Source organism: Pseudorca crassidens, chromosome 5 (assembly GCF_039906515.1).
Source record: "Pseudorca crassidens isolate mPseCra1 chromosome 5, mPseCra1.hap1, whole genome shotgun sequence".
Taxonomy (NCBI): Eukaryota; Metazoa; Chordata; class Mammalia; order Artiodactyla; family Delphinidae; genus Pseudorca; species Pseudorca crassidens.
Window position 1 is genome coordinate 23,172,803 of NC_090300.1, and position 20,159 is coordinate 23,192,961.

Genomic DNA, 20,159 nt, shown 5'->3' on the forward strand with positions numbered 1-20,159 from the left:
GGATTTTTTTAAGTGTATGCCTAGATATTTTATTTTTATTTGTCTATTATAAATGGTAATGCCATCATTTAAAAATTTTAAATATGTTACTGAAAAAAATGGTTTTCTACCTTTTTTTTAAAAGATTTTTACAATTTAAAAATTTTATTTATTTATTTGGCTGCATTGGGTCTTAGTCGTGGCATGTGGGATCTTTGTTGCGGCATGTGGGATCTTTTGTTGTGGTGCATGGGCTCTTCATTGTGATGCGTGAGCTTCTCTGGTTGTGGTGCACGGGCTCCAGAGAGTGCAGGCTCAGTAGTTGTGGCACGGGCTTAGTTGCCCCACCGCATGTGGGATCTTAGTTCTCCGACCAGGGATCAAACCCGTGTCCCCTGCATTGGAAGGCGTATTCTTAACCACTGGACCACAAGGGAAGTCCCTGGTTTTCTACCTTTAAATTCCATTATTTTATCTTGTGCTTACCTTGGAAAGGAATAAAAGGAGACTAATGTTTATTGAACTCCGTTTAGGCACTTTTGCACATTTTACTTCATTTAACCTTCACAGCAACCCAAGAGGCTAAGTATTGTTAGCCCCATTTTTACAGAAGAGGAGCTGAGACTCAGTGAGTTGAGATTTAAAATGTGAGGTTTTTTCTCTACATATTTTGTTTTCTTCATTTGTCAAATGAGAGTCACAACATAGGAAGGTCTACAGGAACTATTAAAAGTCCTCATCCTGAGGACCTTCCTGGCAGTCCAGTGGTTAAGACTCTGCCCTTCCAATACAGGGAGTGCAGGTTTGATCCCTGGTCAGAGAGCTAAGATCCCACACGCCGCAAGGTGCAGCCAGAAAAAAAAAAAAAAAAAAGTCCTCATCCTGGTTTTTTCATGTATTAGCCATGTGGCTTCAGATTGGATAAAATATTCAGAGTAAGTTAAATAGTAGCTTGTTTAGTGTCTGAGATTAATGAAAATATCTCTATTATTTTACCACTAAATATGACATTGGCTATTAGTTGTTACTTTTTATTCTATTTCTGGTTTACTGGCACTGTGTTTTCTGTTTAAAATCACTTGAGCTGCTCAAAAAAAAAAAAAAGAAAAACCAAAAATAAAAAAAAGTACTGTGCTAGGCACAGAATTCATTGCTAAATAAGACCTGCTCTAATAGAGTTTATATTCTAATGTGTGGTGTAGCAGAAAGGAAGGGGCAAAGGGAGTGATGGCATGGAAAGGAGAGGAGATAAGCAAACAGAAAAAATACACTACCAAACGTAAGGTAGATAGCTAGTGGGAAGCAGCCGCATAGCACAGGGAGATCAGCTCGGTGCTTTGTGACCGCCTGGAGGGGTGGGATAGGGAGGGTGGGAGGGAGGGAGACGCAAGCGGGAAGAGATATGGGAATATATGTATATATATAACTGATTCATTTTGTTGTGAAGCTGAAACTAACATACCATTGTAAAGCAATTATACTCCAATAAAGATGTTAAAAAAAAATAAAGAAAAAAAAAATAAAAAATAAAAATAACCTCAGAAAGTGATATGTGTTTTAAAAAAACAAAACAGGGTAATGTGATAGTGAATAGAAATTAAAGTTTAGATAATGTGGAAGTATTATTTGAGGTGAGATCTAAATTTTAAAGAGGCAGCCTTGCAAAACTCTGAGGGAAACACAAAAGGAACAGCTACTGCCAGAATGTCAAATTTTATAAAAAATTATTTTTAGATTTCCTTGAATTATTACCTATCTTTTCTCCTTTGACCAATAAGTGTGACCAAGTACATTAAGAATTTCCTATTGAACCATCCTTGCAGTTCTGGGGAAAAAAATATTACTTTGAGCATGTGTTTTTTTAAAATATATTTCTGTGTTGAATTTGATGGTGTTTTATTTAGAATTTCTCATCTAAGTTATAAGTAATATTAGTTTAGATTCTGTGTGCTTTTTTAGTGATATATCATAGTTGTACTATCTGCATTAAATAAATTGGGAAGAATTTTAATACCTTTACATTTTTGTAAATTTCTTTTGCTTTTATTAACTCATTTCTTTGTATTTTTCTAAAATTTTCAGATATTTACAATATTTATTTTTATTTGGCTTTGCTTAAAATAAACATTTCAGACTCTCAGTTTATATGTTTAATTATATTCCATACATTATGACTTGTAGTGTTCTCATGGACATTACTTACTAAATTCTTAGAAATTCAATTTTGTTTCTTCTTTGATCTGAGTTATTTGGACAAAATATGATTTTTTTTTTTTTACTTTTAGTCCTTTTATGAGTAATTTTCAGTTTTGTTGCATTATAATTAGGAAATGTGACCTGTAAAATTTTTACTGAAGTTTTCTCTGCAGGTCAGCATGTCAGTGATTATAGAAGTTCCCTGCTGGAATCCTGACACATCTGAAAATGTCACTTTGTTGTGCTTTGCCTGTATAGAATTTTTCAATCATAATCTTTTCCCCAAAAAATGTAATTGCTACTCTAACTTCCTCTGACATTTATTGTACTAGAGGAGTCCAATGTTCATGGTAACTTTTAAAATGGATTATTGTAGAAATTTGTCTCTCTGAAATCCAAAATTTTTACCAGTACATTTTTAGGTATACTATATTACTAATTTTGTCTTGTTTTCAGTGAGGTTTTTGAATCTGAATACTCTAGTCTTTTCCCTTTATAGTGGTGAATATTTCCACCATTATTTATTATTATTATGTCTCACCCTTTTATAACTTCTCTCTAAAATCATTACTAGGTATATATTTTTCATCTTTGAATCTTTTCTTCTGACTTATGGGAGCTTTCTTAAGACCATCTGCATCAGTGATTCAGTTGTCTGCAGGATCTAACCTTCAGGTTAGTTGGATTTTTAAAATTTGATAAGCATGTTTTTCATCCAAAAAATGATCTCAGGAAAAAGATATGCAATAATCTCTCAAGTTTTCTCTTCTTTAAGAGAATAAGTTTTCCTCAGGGATTCATATGCTTTGATTCTTTAGACCAATTGCCTTCGTGTCAACTACTGAATCATTCCATAGACCAGATAGTGTTTCTGCTTCCTTATTTTTCACCAAGGATAGGGGAAGGGGAAGTGAGAATGTCCAGATGGCTGGAGATTGAGTGAATTCTTTTTCTATTTTTGTAATTTTTGAATTTTATCTTTTCATACAAAGCGTTCTTATTACTTATCCATTTTAAACATATTAGTGTATATATGTCAATCCCAATCTCCCAATTCATCTCATCACCACCCCGACCCCTCTGTGGCTTTCCCCCCTTGGTGTGCATACGTTTGTGCTCTACATCTGTGTCTCAATTTCTGCCCTGCAAACCAGTTCATGTGTACCATTTTTCGAGGTTCCACATGTATGCAATAATATACGATATTTGTTTTTCTTTTTCTGACTTACTTCACTCTGTATGACAGTCTCTAGATTCATCCAGGTCTCTACAAATGACCCAAATTCGTTCCTTTTTATGGCTGAGTAATATTCCATTGTATATGTGTACCACATCTTCTTTAACCACTCATCTGTTGATGGCCATTTAGGTTGCTTCCATGACCCGGCTATTGTAAATAGTGCTGCAATGAACATTGGGGTGCATGTGTCTTTTAGAATTATGGTTTTCTCTGGGTATATGCCCAGTAGTAGGATTGCTGGGTCATATGGTAATTCTATTTTTAGTTTTTTATGGGACATCCATACAGTTCTCCATAGTGGCTGTATCAATTTACATTCCCAGCAACAGTGCAAGAGGGTTCCCTTTTCTCCACACCCTCTGCAGCATCTGTTGTTTGCAGATTTTCTGATGATGCCTATTCTAACTGGTGTGAGGTGATACCTCATTGTAGTTTTGATTTGCATTTCTCTAATAATTAGTGATGTTGAGCAGCTTTTCATGTGCTTCTTGGTCTTCTGTATGTCTTCTTTGGAGAAATGTCTATTTAGGTCTTCTGCCCATTTTTTGATTGGATTGTTTATTTTTTTAATATTGAACTGCAGATGTTTATATATTTGGGAGGTTAATCCTTTGTCCATTGATTCGTTTGCAAATATTTTCTCCCATTCTGAGGGTTGTCTTTTCATCTTGTTTGTAGTTTCCTTTGCTTTGCAAAAGCTTTTAAGCTTCCTTATGACCCATTTATTTATTTTTGTTTTTATTTCCATTACTCTAGGAGGTGGATCAAAAAAGATCTTGCTGTGATTTATGTCAAAGTGTGTTTTTCCTCTAAGAGTTTTATAGTGTCCGGTCTTACATTTAGGTCTCTAATCCATTTTGAGTTTATTTCTGTGTATGGTGTTAGGTAGTGTTCTAATTTCATTCTTTTACATGTAGCTGTCCAGTTTTCCCAGCACGACTTATTGAAGAGACTGTCTTTTCTCCACTGTATATCCTTTTCTCCATTGTATATCCTCCTCTGTCACAGATTAGTTGACCATAGGTGCGTGGGTTTATCTCTGGGCTTTCTATCCTGTTCCATTGACCTATATTTCTGTTTTTGTGCCAGTACCATATTGTCTTGATTACTGTAGCTTTACTGGCTATTGTATATCTACTATACTACTGTAGATTACTGTAGTATAGTCTGAAGTCAGGGAGTCTGATTCCTCCAGCTCCGTTTTTATCCTTCAAGACTGCTTTGGCTATTTGGGGTCTTTTGTGTCTCCATACAAATTTTAAGATTTTTTGTTCTAGTTCTGTAAAAAATGCCATTGGTAATTTGATAGGGATTGCACTGAATCTGTAGATTGCTTTAGGTAGTATAGTCATTTTCACAATATTGATTCTTCCAATCCAAGAACATGGTATATCTCTCCGTCTGTTTGTATCATCTTTAATTTCATTCAGCAGTGTCTTATAGTTTTCTGCATACAGGTATTTTGTCTCCCTAGGTAGGTTTATTCCTAGGAATTTTATTCTTTTTGTTGCAGTGGTAAATGGGATTGTTTCTTTAATTTCTCTTTCAGATTTTTCATCATTAGTGTATAGGAATGCAAGAGATTTCTGTGCATTAATTTTGATTCCTGCAACTTTACCAAATTCATTGATTAGCTCTAGTAGCTTTCTGGTGGCATCTTTAGGATTCTCTATGTATAGTATCGTATCATCTGCAAACAGTGACAGTTTTACTTCTTTTCCAATTTGTATTCCTTTTATTTCTTTTTCTTCTCTGATTGCCGTGGCTAGGACTTCTAAAACTAAGTTGAATAACAGTGGTTAGCGTGGACATCCTTGTCTTGTTCCTGATCTTAGAGGAAATGCTTTCAGTTTTTCGCCATTGAGAACAATGTTTGCTGTGGGTTTGTCATATATGGCCTTTATTATGTTGAGATAGGTTCCCTCTATGCCCACTTTCTGGTGAGTTTTTATCATAAATGGGTGTTGAATTTTGTCTAAAGCTTTTTCTGCATCTATTGAGATGATCATATGGTTTTTATTCTTCAGTTTTTTAATATGGTGTATCACACTGATTGATTTTCGTATTTTGAAGAATCCTTGCATCCCTGAGATAAATGTCACTTGATCATGGTGTATGATCCTTTTAATGTGTTGTTGGATTCCGTTTGCTAGTATTTTGTTGAGGAGTTTTGCATCTATGTTCCTCAGTGATATTGGCCTGTAGTTTTTTTCTTTGTGACATCTTTGTCTGGTTTTGGTATCAGGGTGATGGTGGCCTCATAGAATGAGTTTGGGAGTGTTCCTCCCTCTGCTATATTTTGGAAGAGTTTGAGAAGGATAGGTGTTAGCTCTTCCCTAAATGTTTGATAGAATTCTCCTGTGAAGCCATCTGGTCCTGGGCTTTTGTGTGTTGGAAGATTTTTAATTGCAGTCTCAATTTCAGCACTTGTGATTGGTCTGTTTATATTTTGCATTTCTTCCTGGTTCAGTCTAGGAAGGTTGTGCTTTTCTAAGAATTTGTCCATTTCTTCCAGGTTGTCCATTTTATTGGCATAGAGTTACTTGTAGTAATCTCTCATGATCCTTTGTATTTCTGCAGTGTCAGCTGTTACTTCTCCTTTTTCATTTGTAATTCTATTGATTTAAGTCTTCTCCCTTTTTGCCTTGATGAGTCTGGCTAATGGTTTATCAATTGTGTTTATCTTCTCAAAGAACCACCTTTTAGTTTTATTGATCTTTGCTTTTGTTTTCTTTGTTTCTATTTCATTTATTTCTGCTCTGATCTTTGTAATTTCTTTCCTTCTGCTAACTTTGGGTTTTGTTTGTTCTTCCTTCTCTAGTTCCTTTAGGTGTAGGTTAGATCGTTTATTTGAGATTTTTCTTGTTTCCTGAGGTAGGCTTGGATTGCTATAAACTTCCCTCTTAGAACTTCTTCTGCTGCATCCCATAGGTTTTGGGTCTTTGTGTTTTCATTGTCCTTTGTCTCTAGGTATTTTTTTGATTTCCTCTTTGATTTCTTCAGTGATCTCTTGGTTATTTGGTAATGTATTGTTTAGCCTCCATGTGTTTGTGTTTTTTATGTTTTTTTCCCTGTAATTGGTTTCTAATCTCATAGCGTTGTGGTCAGAAAAGATGCTTGATATGATTTCAGTTTTCTTGAGTCTTGATTTGTGACCCAAGATGTGATCTATCCTGGAGAATGTTCCACGTGCACTTGAGAAGAAAGTGTAATCTGCTGTTTTCGGATGGATGTCCTATAAATATCAATTAAATCTATCTGGTCTACTGTGTCATTTAAAGCTTGTGTTTCCTTATTAATTTTCTGTCTGGATGATCTGTCATTGGTGTAAGTGAGGTGTTAAAGTCTCCCACTATTATTGTGCTACTGTCGATTTCCTCTTTTATAGCTGTTAGCAGTTGCCTATGTATTGAGGTGCTCCTATGTTGGTTGCATATATATTTATAATAATATAAATACAGGTTTATCCTGTATAGGACTCTCTGCGCTTCCTGGACTTGGGTGACTATTTCCTTTCCCATGTTAGGGAAGTTTTTGACTATACTCTCTTCAAATATTTTGTCGGGTCCTTTCTCTCTCTCTTCTCCTTCTGGGACCCCTATAATGTGAATATTGTTGTGTTTAATGCTGTCCCAGAGGTCTCTTAGGTGTCTTCATTTTTTTAAATTCTTTTTTCTTTATTCTGTTCAGCAGCAGTGAATTCCACCATTCTGTCTTCTAGGTCATTTATCCGTTCTTCTGCCTCAGTTATTCTTCTATTGATTACTTCCAGTGTACTTTCATTTCAGTTATTGTATTGTTCATCTCTGTTTTTTTGTTCTTTAATTCTTCTAGGTCTTAGTTAAACACTTCTTGCACCTTCTCGATCTTTGCCTCCATTCTTTTTCCGAGGTCCTGGATCATCTTCACTATCATTATTCTGAATTCTTTTTCTGGAAGGTTGCCTATCTCCACTTCATTTAGTTGTTTTTTCTTGTTTCTTCATCTGGTACATAGCCCTCTGCCTTTTCATCTTGTCTATCTTTCTGTGAGTGTGGTTTTTGTTCCACATGCTGTAGGATTATAGTTCTTCTTGCTTCTGCTGTCTGCCCTCTGGTGGATGAGGCTAGCTAAGAGGCTTGAGCAAGTTTCCTGATGGGAGGGACTGGTGGTGGGTAGAGCTGGGTGTTGCTCTGGTGGGCAGAGTTCCGTAAAACTTTAATCCACTTGACTGCTGATAGGTGGGCTGGGTTCCCTCCCTGTTGGTTGTTAGGCCTGAGGCAACCCAACACTGGAGCCAACCTGGGCTCTTTGGTGGGATTAATGGCAGACTCTGGGAGGGCTCACGCCAAGGAGTACTTCCCAGAACTTTTGCTGCCAGTGTCCTTGTCCTCACGGTGAGACACAGCCACCACACGCCTCTGCAGGAGACCCTCCAGCACTAGCAGGTATGTCTGGTTCAGTCTCCTATGGGGTCACTGCTCCTTCCCCTGTGTCCCAATGCACACACTACTTTGTGTGTGCCCTCCAAGAGTGGAGTCTCTGTTTCCCCCAGTCCTGTCGAAGTCCTGTAATCAAATCCCACTAGCATTCAAAGTCTGATTTTAGGCATTCCTCCTCCCTTTGCCAGACCCCCAGGTTCGGAAGCCTGACGTGGGGCTCAGAACCTTCACTCCAGTGTGTGGACTTCTGTGGCATAAGTGTTCTCCAGTTTGTGAGTCACCCACCCACCAGTTACGGGATTTGATTTTATTGTGATCGCGCCTCTCCTACCGTCTCACTGTGGCTTCTCCTTTACCTTTGGTTGTGGGGTATCCTTTTTGGTGAGTTCCAGTGTCTTCCTGTTGATGATTGTTCAGCAGTTAGTTGTGATTCTGGTGCTCTCGCAAGAGGGAGTGAGAGCACGTCCTTCTACTCCGCCATCTTGAACCAATCTGTGTGTGAATTCTTGTTCCAATTCACTTGCAGGCTATTTCTGCACTTAAGATGTATCTGCTTCCACGTGCTCTGCTTTAGAGGAATTCTTTGAGCTTTCATGACTGTGAATAGCACCTTCCCTAATTTCTAGCACAAGCACAAAACCCCTGCGCCATTTTAACAATTAAATGCCCCATTTTAACAATTTGGGGGTGGGTTCAAGTGAAACTGGCAGAGCTGGCAGAAAGGTAGGGAGAGGAGAGTCAGAACTTTTAAGTGCAGAGAGAGGCTTAGATTATTGTGTTGAGCCAAAAATCTACTACGCAGATACCAATCAAAATTCTGGTGGTCAACAGGAGTATATTGTGAGCTCCATTCTCAAACAGGAATGGAAACTTCAGTTCTTGTCCTTCCTTTAGCATGTTTGTGCATAAATAGTATTGTATATATGGAAGTCTTTCTGCTTTACTTATTCTGTCTTCACCTCACTGTTCTTGTTTTGATTTACAGAAGGATGTAGACAAGGAGTTCTATTTGTTTCCTACAGTGTTTGATGAGAATGAGAGTTTACTCCTGGATGATAATATTAGAATGTTTACAACAGCACCTGATCAGGTGGATAAGGAAAATGAAGACTTTCAGGAATCTAATAAGATGCACTGTAAGTACTGTATCATCCACCAATATCAAGTTATTTCAGTGCTGCACATGTAATGCTTTTTTTTTTTTTTTTTTTGCTGTATGCGGGCCTCTCACTGTTGTGGCCTCTCCCGTTGCAGAGCACAGGCTCCGGACACGCAGGCTCAGCGGCCATCACTCACGGGCCCAGCTGCTCCGCGGCATGTGGGATCTTCCCAGACTGGGGCACGAACCCATGTCCCCTGCATTGGCAGGCGGACTCTCAACCACTGCGCCACCAGGGAAGCCCTGTAATGCTTTTAATTAAACCAAAATACTAATAGCTTTGCCCATTGATTAATTTTCAATAAATGATTAAATACCATAGTGCTCTAAGGGTAGTACTGTTGATTATTTAACATGTAAGTCAATTGAATCTTCGTTTCACTTAATTCAAAATAATAAAACATATAATATATGCCAATTAGATGCATGGTCCTTAAAATGTGGTCCCTGGGTCAGCCACCTCAGCATCACCCAGGTACTTGTTAGGAATGCAAGTTCTTGGGCTCCATCCCTGACCTACTGAATCAGAAACTTTGGGTGTGGGGCTAGAAATCTGTTTAACATATCCTCCAGGTTGTTCTGATTTATGCTTAAATTTGAGAGCAATTGGATTAGATGCTTTTCTCATCTATGGCTTAATAATGACAGGCTCCTTTTATGATCTCTGCTGTCAAGAACTTCAATGATTCTCATCCTTGACTACATGTAAGAATCCCCTAGGAATTTTAACAAACTATTAAAACTATTTTTTAAATCCTCAGGACAACCTCCAGAGACCTTTATTTAATTGAAACAGCATCAGATTAACTTCTAGTGTAATTCTAAAATACAGTTAGAGGGACTTCCCTGGCGGTCCAGTGGTTAAGACTCCATGCTTCCACTGCAGAGGGCACAGGTTCAATCCCTGGCAGGGGAACTAAGATCTCACATGCCGAGGACGTTGCCAAAAATAAATAAACAAATGGTTGACTTATATGGTATGTGAATTGTATTTCAATAAAGCTGTTAAGAAATAAAATTTAAAAAAAAAATAAATAAAATACAGTTAGAGTTTAGAGATAGCAAGCTGATTGATCATAATGTCCATGCCACTAATGGACAACATATGAAAATCACTATAACTAGAAGGAAAAAAAGTAAAGTTGTATTACAAACTGATGTTTTTTAAATTGGATTGATAATAGTTACACCACCCACAATCTTTAAAATACTTCTTTTGATTTTGGAGGAGTCAAGAATATTATCTATTAAAAATAGCAGTAAGGGACTTCCCTGGTGGTGCAGTGGTTAAGAATCTGACTGCCGATGCAGGGGACACAGGTTCGAGGCCTGGTCCGGGAGAATCCCACATGCCACAGAGCAGCTAAGCCCGTGAGCCACAACTACTGAGCCCGCGTGCCACAACTACTGAAGCCTGCACGCCTACAGCCCATGCTCCACAACAAGAGAAGCCACTGCAATGAGAAGCCCGCGCACTGCAACAAAGAGTAGCCCCCGCTCGTTGCAACTAAAGCCCATGCGCAGCAACGAAGACCCAACACAACCAAAAATAAATAAATAAATAAATAAATAAATAAATAAATAAATAAATAAATAAAAGGATCTATCAGACTGGATGGTAGAGTTATAAAATAAAAAAGAGCGGTGAGAGGAAACTTCCTGCATATACTCTTCCCTGTTATTCAAGATGAATCAGAGAATTTTCCATCTAGAGCAACAAACACATTCCCAGCCTACAGTGCCCTGGAAGAGCTGTTATTATCCACCCATTTTGGTGCTCACAAATACGGCCCTTGAGAGAACTGAGAAGTGACTCGCTGGGAAGAACAGTGAGATTCCCAGGGCCCAGAACTTCAAGAACCCTGCATTCAGCTCTACGTCTTTCAGCCCAGGCCTGCCTGGAAGTGCTGGGTACAGCAAGGAGTTGCAGAGACACTCCTGAGACATAAAGGGGTGGGCAGGCCTGAATGGGTCTTTTAAAAATCAAATAAACCCAGTTGGCTCTGGAAAGTCTGGGAGGTTGTCATGAAGTAGGACGTAAGATTAAACCACTTTCAAAATATCATTTCCCAACCTTTACAGCCATGAATGGATTCATGTACGGGAATCAGCCTGGTCTCAACATGTGCCAAGGAGATTCAGTTGTGTGGTATTTATTCAGTGCTGGAAATGAGGTTGATGTACACGGGATATACTTTTCAGGAAACACTTATCTGTCAAGAGGAGAAAGGAGAGACACAGCAAACCTCTTCCCTCAAACAAGTCTGAGGCTCTTCATGCAGCCTGACACGGAAGGTATATTCCTTTAAAGTCAAGACAAGTTTCTGTTGGATCGATTCGTGTGGTTTCAGTTTAAAATTCAGTGTTGGAGGATAAGCTCATCCCTTCCCCAAGCCTCCCAACTACTCTTCCTTCCCTTGGAAGATATGTCTGGGCTATTGTCAGCTAAGTATATGCCAGAGAGGTCCATTTCCTGTTTGTTGGGGGGAGGGAAGGGAGTGACAAAAGTGTACTGAGGTTTCTCCCATTTCAACCCAGTCAAATCCTCAAGATGGTCTCCTTTTCAATTATGGGCCTTTAAAGATAGCTGGCAAATCAGACTAGAAAGGGAATGACTCCCACAAAGGCTTTGCATCTAAACTTTTTGTCATGTCTCTGTCCCCTAGATGTAGTGTTGGCTAATTAGTTGTCTACAATTGAATAGGCTATATTAGAACTCTAGCCATGCAAATTCAGAGACACTGACAGAACTGTCTCTGAATGAGTAAAACAAACTAAAACAAAAAAGAATTTTAACCAAAACATGAAAATATGCTAACTTGCCTCAGGCTTTATTTGGTTCATAAGATGCCACTAAAACGCAGGACATGCTCGGTGTCACCTTTCCTTTATTAGGCAAATGTAAATACAACAGTGAGCAAAAGAGATATATCAAGTATCTGCTTTCATGGAGATGAAATTCTAATGCAGGGAGACAGACAACAAGCAAGTATATTAATGTGTATATCAAGTGGTTATAAGTACTATGAAGAAAAATAGGGAAGGGAAAGGGGCTGATGACTTATAGGGAAAGGTGGGTAAAAATACTCAGAGGAGGTGAACTGCCTTTTTATTTACCATTCCAGGGACTTTTGATGTTGAGTGCCTCACAACTGATCACTACACAGGTGGCATGAAACAAAAGTACACTGTGAACCAGTGCAGGCAGCCATCTGAGAATTCATACCACTACCTGGGAGAAAGGACCTACTACATCGCAGCGGTGGAGGTGGAATGGGATTATTCCCCAAGTAGGAAATGGGAAAAGGAGCTGCATCATTTACAAGAACTAAAGTAATTCTCCAGATTCTGATTCCCAATTTTTTTTAGGTTTCTCTTTCATAGTAGTAAGAATTATGCTAAATTAAAAACCAACGAACAGTTGCATTAAACAATAACAACAAAAACAACAACAAAATGCTTCCTAGGGACCCTCCTCATTCATTTCTGCTTCTCTCAATTTTCTCACAGGAAAATTTTCATTGATCTCATTTGATTCTTTGCAGTTACTCATCTTACTTTCTTTTCTATTAGACCCTCTTCTCATACTCATGTGCCCTTGTCAGATTTTCAAACTAAAACCAAAATTAATGCCTACATTCAGAGCTAAAATAATTTTCTTTACCAACTATTTGTTGCTTATCTTTAGTCCAGATATTTCATTATGAGTCTAGTAATCAGTTATTTCACATTCTTAAAACTATTTATTATATATGGAAGAATATTTTAAATTCTTGAGGGCACTAGAGCAGATATGGTCTCTTCTAAGAACTTACAGGATAATATGCTTCAAAAACCACCAATAACATGTACGCTGTGGAAATGTAAAAGTGAGGTCAGTGAACAAATGTAAGTAAAGGATGGTTATTGGAGCTTCAGAAACAATACATTTAGTGCAGCATCACCTGACACTTCCAGCATCACCTGATACTTTGCCAAGCACTCTCCCCTCTCCCATCTCCCATTATGCACTAACCCTTTGGGGATATGATTTGAGAGATCAGGGTGGGCTTGTGTTCAGATCTGGAGTGCACAACATGACTGGTAACCTACAGCAAGGCAGGTGGTTAGCTGGTCAGTTTGACAGCCATGGTGAGTGTGATTTGTGCTGTAAGGGAGTAAAAGTTTATTTCAATGATTGGGATAGAACTGTTAAAAGTATGCAGAGCTGTTAGGAGTCAATGAAAGCTTTACATCAGGGAATGGCTGGATAAAAAGGCCATTTCTGTTCCTATAGACCAGAAATACTGCAGTAAGCAGAGAACACTTCATTGATGAAATCTGGACTCATAACATTTTAGCCATATAGAAAACTTAGAGACGACCTCATCGAATACCTCATTTTTTTTTTTTTTTTTTTTTTTTTTTGCCACGCTGCGTGGTTTGCAGGATCTTAGTTCCCCGACCAGGGATTGAACCTGGGCCCTCACAGTGAAAGTGCAGCGTCCTAACCACTGGACTGCCAGGGAATCCCCTTGAATACCTCATTTTAGAGATGAAGAAACTAAGGCTCTGACAGGCAATGACTAGCTAGACATCATTTTAGCTAGTGACAGAGTCAGGGCCAGGACTCTGATGACTCCACTCCTAGCTAGGTACAATTTCTACAACACCTGTCTATTGATAAAGTCTTATTCTTTCTTGCTCAAATGGGACAGTGATATTAAAAACTAGCATAATTAAATAAAAATATATTTTTATTCAAAATTTAAAACTCAACTTCCACTTTCCTTAAGACAAATACTAACCTTAGTCGTGTGTGTGTGTGTGTGTGTGTGTGTGTGTGTGTGTGTGTGTGTGTATGTGTTTTAAGTCTTTCAAATGCATTTTTAGATAAGGAAGAATTTTACATAGGCTCAAAGTACAAGAAAGTTGTGTATCGGCGATTCACTGACAGCACATTCCAAGTTCCTGGGGAGAGAAAACCTGAAGAAGAACACCTGGGAATTCTAGGTACTGCCCTAGCTCCAGTTCATCGGGTGTGGGTTGGTGATGTGGTAATCCATGCGGTGAGAGTCAGTCCATGTCTATGGGCTTCATTTTCTTGGTTCATTTATTAACATTATTCAAATAAAAATGAAAAACAAAATCTATTTAATAAAATGAGAAGCCTATATTTTCTAAAAATGTGGAATAAGAAAATATTACTTACTTCTATCAGAAACAATGTATAATATCCCATGTACTAATGCAATTATATATATTTGGTGTTTATCAAATTGATGCCTTTATTTTTGATGAAATTGCTAGAAATTACTTTCTACTGAAATTCTTAACCAAGTTCTCCCTGTTATTCTACTACTCCCCCCCCCCAAAAAAATTATAGCTATTTACTTTTAAAATTAAGATGTAAATGATCAACTTTAAGAAGAAGTATACATATAAACAAGGAAATAAGGAAAAGGGAAAAGTTTTATGGTGCACAAGGCTGGGGAAAAGTTGACTTCAATTTTTCAGGAATCACTTTAAGACAGAATGTCTAAGAACTCCACCAACACTGGTCTTGGGAATTTTCTTTAAAATCATCAAGTGAAGGGGAAGCCATTCCCAAGCCCACTGTGTTCCTACACTAACAGAATTCCCTGGGGCTTTCTTATCCTCCGTTCCTGGAGTGAGTAAGACACCCAAGGGAGAGTGGCATTGTTTTTGGGTCACAGAAATTCTCTCAGGCAGGAGACAAGCTAAAATTGGCTAGAGGGTAGGAACGGGTGGGGTAGCCCCACCCATCCTTTCAAAGGCAGTGCTGTCCTTAATTCACAGGAAGGTCTAGAACTTTCAGGCCAAAACCTCCCCTAGGACTCTTGATGAGAGATGCACCCATAGTCTCCACCGTTAGAGGCAGCCATAACTAGTGTTTTTATCCTGAATCCTCTGGGACCGGGTATCGATCCAAGAGTACTACAGCATGAAGCGAGGCGGCAGGGGGACACGACAAAGACAACATCCTTAACGATAAAAAAAGTTACCTGATCTTTGCTTTTATTACTGAGTTAGAGCTTCCAATCTGATAGCTATATAAGCCAGTCTTCCTTTTCACTCTTGCCAGGTCCACAACTTCATGCAGATGTTGGAGACAAAGTTAATATTATCTTTAAAAACATGGCCACAAGGTCCTACTCAATACACGCCCATGGGGTGAAAACGGAGAGTTCTACAGTGACTCCAACAGCACCAGGTATTCACAGTGTGGGGAGGGGTACATTTTAATAGACGTTACAGCCTTTCCACAAACACCTGTTATCCACATGAGTGCATCTAGAGAGAGTGAAGAAGCAGGTGGTTGAGAGGGCACACACAGAGATGTGGCTGTGTGATATATGCCTACATGCACATACCAAAAAAAAAAAAAAATCCACAGAACTGTAAAGAACAAAATCTGACGGTACTGAACATGCTCACATACTCAAGGTTGAGTCAGCAGAGATGATCTCCCCAGGCTCAGCTAGAACACATCCCAGACAGCATCTATCATGTGGCTGAAAGTTTCCATGCCTGTATCCAAAGACAGGGTCCTAAGGGCAGATGCTGCCACTTAGAATTTCAAATCCCTCCAATCTAGCCCAATATCTGGCATGGACTAGGAACTCAGTAAATGTCTCTTTAATTAATACAGAGTAATAAGTGCAATAGATTAAATACATAAATGTGTGTTTTCTTTAATAAAAGCTATATTTTTCTTCTATTCGTTGGAAAGTTGGCTTCCAGGAAAGGACCATTTCTCAGTAATTTAGCAGTTCTCAAAGTATATCAAGTGAGAAAAAATAAATTACTCTAGAGAGTTGGTCTTGTCAGTATAAGGGAATAGAAATAAAAGGCCCTGGCTTCATTACCCTCACATTCTTCCAAGATAAACAGTAAATAAATATAGATATAATATCAAATTGTAGAAAGTGCTATGAAAAAGATTAAGGCAGATGAGAGAAAGTAAGTAAAAGGGTGTTATTTTAGGTAGGGGGTTGGTCAGGAGGGCTTCTTTGAGGAGGTGCCACTGGTGAAGACACCTAAATGATGAGTAGTAATGAGCCTCAGGGAGTTGTAGAGGGAGAGCCTTCTAGGTCCTGAGATGGAAGTGGACTTGGTGTGTCTGAGGAATGGCCAAAGGCCAGAGCAGAGCAACCAGGGGCAGAATGTGAGGAGATGAGACCTAGGCAAGTCAGGGAGCCGGATGCAGTAGGAGGGAGGGGGACATCAGAGGCCATGGTTACGACCTTACATTTCATTCTGAAATCCCATGTGAGAGTTTGAGCTGGACAGTGATGATCCGATGAACACTTTTTAAAGCGGCAGTCCCCAGCCTTTTTGGCACCGGGGACCGGTTTCGTGGAAGACAATTTTTCCACAGACAGTGGGGCGGTGGAGGGGGACTGTTCAGGGGGTAATGTGAGCAGTGGGGAGCGATGGGGGTCGGCAGATGAAGCTTCACTTGCTTGCCTGCTGCCCACCTCCTGCTGTGCGGCCCAGTTCCTAACAGGCCTCGGACAGGTACCGGCCCGCAGCCCGGGGGTTGGTGTGTGAAAAAGTGACTGTAGGGGACAAGGGCAGAAATCAAGGCTCAGTTAGGGGACTATCGCAATAATCTGGGTAAAGAATTAGTAAGACTTGTACCAGGGTAGAAGCAGCTGAAGTGGTGAATTGTATTCTGGTTCCATTTTAAAGGTGGTGCTAAAAGGACCTGCTGAAAGGTTGGTTGTTAGGGCAAGAGTCAAGGACAAGCCCAGGGCTTGGGCATCAAACACTGATGGCAGAGCAGGTTGGGGCGGGGAATGGAGAAGAGACAATAGGAGTTTAGATGAAGAGACAAAATGTTCAGGTGATGAATCTACTCTTTAAATTTTCAGTGAAACATTCTGTTTACAAAAAGGGTGAGGACACAGGGGCAGGTAAGATGGAGGACTTGAGGAAAAAGGAAAAAGTCTACCATATCCCGAGACCGTCCCTCAAGTCCTGCTTGATTCCCTCGTAAAGGAATTTGTCAAATTCTAGCTAATTAAACTCCGACAGCAGGAATATATAATGGTGAGGTCTGCCTAAATAGACAGTGAGTGGCCATGGCTGAAAGTCAAGATCTTGTGAGTAGTGGTACAGGATGCCGTGAGATGACTGGCAGCAAAGATCAGGCTGGAGAGAAGCCCAGGGCAAGTGGAAGAAGGTAAAGACCTTAGAAAGATAGGAGGGTGGAGCTCCTTGAAAGTGTGAAGGTCCAGGGTGTGGTCATGTCCTGTATGTGACAGAGTTGTGATAGAACAGTGTATGGTATGACAGAATGGAGCAGACAAGAGAGGTCACTGACAAGTCAGTGACCCATGATCAAGCGGTCTAATGGTTCCTTGCCAGGAACTGTGAAATCACTGAGGATAACGGTGAAAAAGGAAAACAGGCAGGCAGTGGTGAAGCTGTAGGAATTACACAGGATAGTCCAGAAACACAGACACAAAGAAGGCAGCGGGGAAGCAGCTAGCACTGGGGGAAAATCGCTTAAGAGTTGAAAAGAAAAAAGTGTATTAGAGAAGCAGACTTCAAACTAAGTCTAAGGAAAGATCTATTGTGATGTTTCTTCAAATTGTGATACTGAATTGCCACCTCCTGGCTTTGTAGCGTGGCCTGTGTTTCATGGCTAGTTAATTTATAACTGAAAAAGAATATATAAAAGTGTGTCTTACAGTTGGTCTTAAAACTAAATTCTTTTTTTTTCCAAATTCAGACAAAATTTACTTAGAGAAAATTATTTTTTAATTGTTGGCTTCATTATCCTTTAGGTCAGAGGTGTAACAATTTTCCTTTTTAATATTCCTTTCATCATTGAAGACAATGAAACTTCTGCCTGTTTTCTGAGAAGCAACAAATAGTAATGGATGGTCACAGGCCTGAGCACTGGGATCCCTGTGACCTAAGTTGTACTTTTGCTATTTATTAGCTTTATAACTTAGAGCAAATATCTTGTGTGCTCCTGACTTTCATCATCTCTGAAATAATGGAGGTTATTATGTTTCCTTTTAGTAAAACTAAATTCTTGAAAACAACTTTGAGTACTGCTGCTTTTTAAAACTAATTACTTTGACATTTCCAGTTTCTGGGTCTTTGGTTATCAAGGCTTTGATAACAATTTGACATACATACATCAAATACATACCAAATATAACCAGATACATTAACACTTGATTAATTTAGGTGAAACTCGCACTTACATATGGAAAATCCCAGAAAGATCTGGAGCTGGAATAGAAGATTCTCCTTGTATTCCATGGGCTTACTATTCAACTGTGGATCGGGTTAAGGTAAACTCTAAATCATTTGTGTTTTGTGCAAATTCCCAAAATAGACACACAGTTGAAGGAAGATGAGGTTAAGAGTTTTCCTGTGGTCCAATTTTATGTTAAAATTATAGGAAAGTAAGCTGCTCTGAAATTCACTTTGGGTTTTTTGTTTTTTGTTTTTTTTGGGTTTGTTTAAGAATATAGTTATAAATGTATCAACTCTGTAACTGCTGATTATGGGTACCACAGGATTAAGTATTAATAATGGTATTCTATTTCCCTTTTGATATGAAAATACATACTAAAGAACTGAGGTACATGATTTCAGAGCTCTATTATCACATAATAAAAATGCTGATCTCAGCAGTAAATCACAGCACAGCTACAGCTGCTGTTTGATTAAATACTTCAAAGCCAAAAAAGCACTCAACAACTATAAATCAGAACATGTATACCAAGACTCTTTTGTAGAATTAAACCTCTATTCCAATTCTCTCTCCTGAGTTCCAGACCTGTCTATATACCTGCCTATTGAACACTTCTACCAGCATGTCCCACAGGCAAAGAAACTCAGCAAGTCTGCAATGGAAACTGAGATCTCCCTCCACCTCCTCCTGTATTCCCAGTTGTGATAAATAGCACAAGTACCAAACCTAGTCATTTGTTCAAGCTAGAACCCTGGATATAGAGTATCTAATTCTTACCCCTGGCTCACCCAGGCAATTCACCCACCTATACAGAGCTCAGTCCATTCCTTCTATCTATCTCCACAGATCAGGTGCTAGTAATTTGCCTCAACTACTGCAGTGGCCTCCTAGTCTCCAGTCTCTTCCCCATCCAAACCTTCCTTCACTCTACCACCAGGATCACTGGTCTAAAATGCATATACTGCCATTCCATGTTCAATATTTCAAGGACTACTTATGACCCACAAGACAAAATCTAAAATTCCAGAACATAATACAGCTCAAAGGCCATTCAAGATCTAATCTGCCATTACTGATGCCCAGTCAAACCAAAGTTCTTGTAGATTTAAGTCCACTGTGGTGTTCCCTGTGTTCACTGGCACTTTTTTGTACCTCCATCGCAGCAAGTGGTTCATTTCTTCCATTCATCTATTGTCCCTAGTAGGAGGTAGGGTCTTTGTTTGATTCATCTCTGGATTTTTAGTGACTGGCATAGTCCCTGGCTTATGATTCCATAAGCAAACCAGCACTGTTCACTTGGGGCTCTTTTCAACTGCTGCTCATTAGCTGAGCCAATATTTGGCCTCTGCAACACATTTCTGTTACTTGAGCATCACCCACACAAATTTGACATTGTTCCAATTTAACTACTCCAAGTGGAAAGTTACTGACTTGACAGAACCACATTGGGCAAAGTCTACTACCTAAATCAGTCCCTCCAAAGTTCCTGAGGTCATGGGGGATAAGGTCCCAGTTCTCTGAAATCCCGACCTATATCAAAAGGATGACTAAGTTTTTGCTTGTTTTCAGGATCTCTTTAGTGGATTAATTGGCCCACTGATTGTTTGTCGGAAACATTACTTGCAAGTATTCAATCCCATAAAGAAACTGGAATTTTCCCTTCTGTTTCTTGTTTTTGATGAGAATGAATCTTGGTACTTAGATGACAACATCAAGACATACTCTGATCACCCTGAGAAAGTAGACAAAGCCAATGATGAATTCATAGAAAGCAATAAAATGCATGGTATGATACATTATTCTAAAACCTATTTTTTCCCTTTTCTTCTTTCAAATACTCTGGAAACTATTCATTTGTTTTATAATAAACCACTTCTGCCACACTTCACATGTGAGGTAGAATTCTGTTCAAAGCAAAAAGGGGACTATATTTGAAATCATCCA

At 39.0% G+C, this 20,159-nt stretch overlaps 2 protein-coding genes across 4 annotated transcripts in view; one reads left to right on the forward strand and one right to left on the reverse strand.

Moving 5' to 3' along the window:
• The window catches only part of CP (ceruloplasmin), a 74,549-nt gene that overhangs the window by 35,610 nt on the left and 18,780 nt on the right, over positions 1 to 20,159 (forward strand). For all 3 annotated transcript variants that reach the window (XM_067737530.1, XM_067737533.1, XM_067737531.1), the window contains exons 10-16: positions 8,822 to 8,972; positions 11,078 to 11,290; positions 12,121 to 12,328; positions 13,848 to 13,987; positions 15,081 to 15,209; positions 18,203 to 18,309; positions 19,785 to 20,001. In XM_067737530.1, the coding sequence (XP_067593631.1) occupies positions 8,822 to 8,972; positions 11,078 to 11,290; positions 12,121 to 12,328; positions 13,848 to 13,987; positions 15,081 to 15,209; positions 18,203 to 18,309; positions 19,785 to 20,001 (1,165 nt within the window). The remainder of the gene's footprint in view (positions 1 to 8,821; positions 8,973 to 11,077; positions 11,291 to 12,120; positions 12,329 to 13,847; positions 13,988 to 15,080; positions 15,210 to 18,202; positions 18,310 to 19,784; positions 20,002 to 20,159) is intronic.
• Positions 1 to 20,159, reverse strand: part of HPS3 (HPS3 biogenesis of lysosomal organelles complex 2 subunit 1) — a 94,238-nt gene that overhangs the window by 21,278 nt on the left and 52,801 nt on the right. The window lies entirely within an intron of this gene.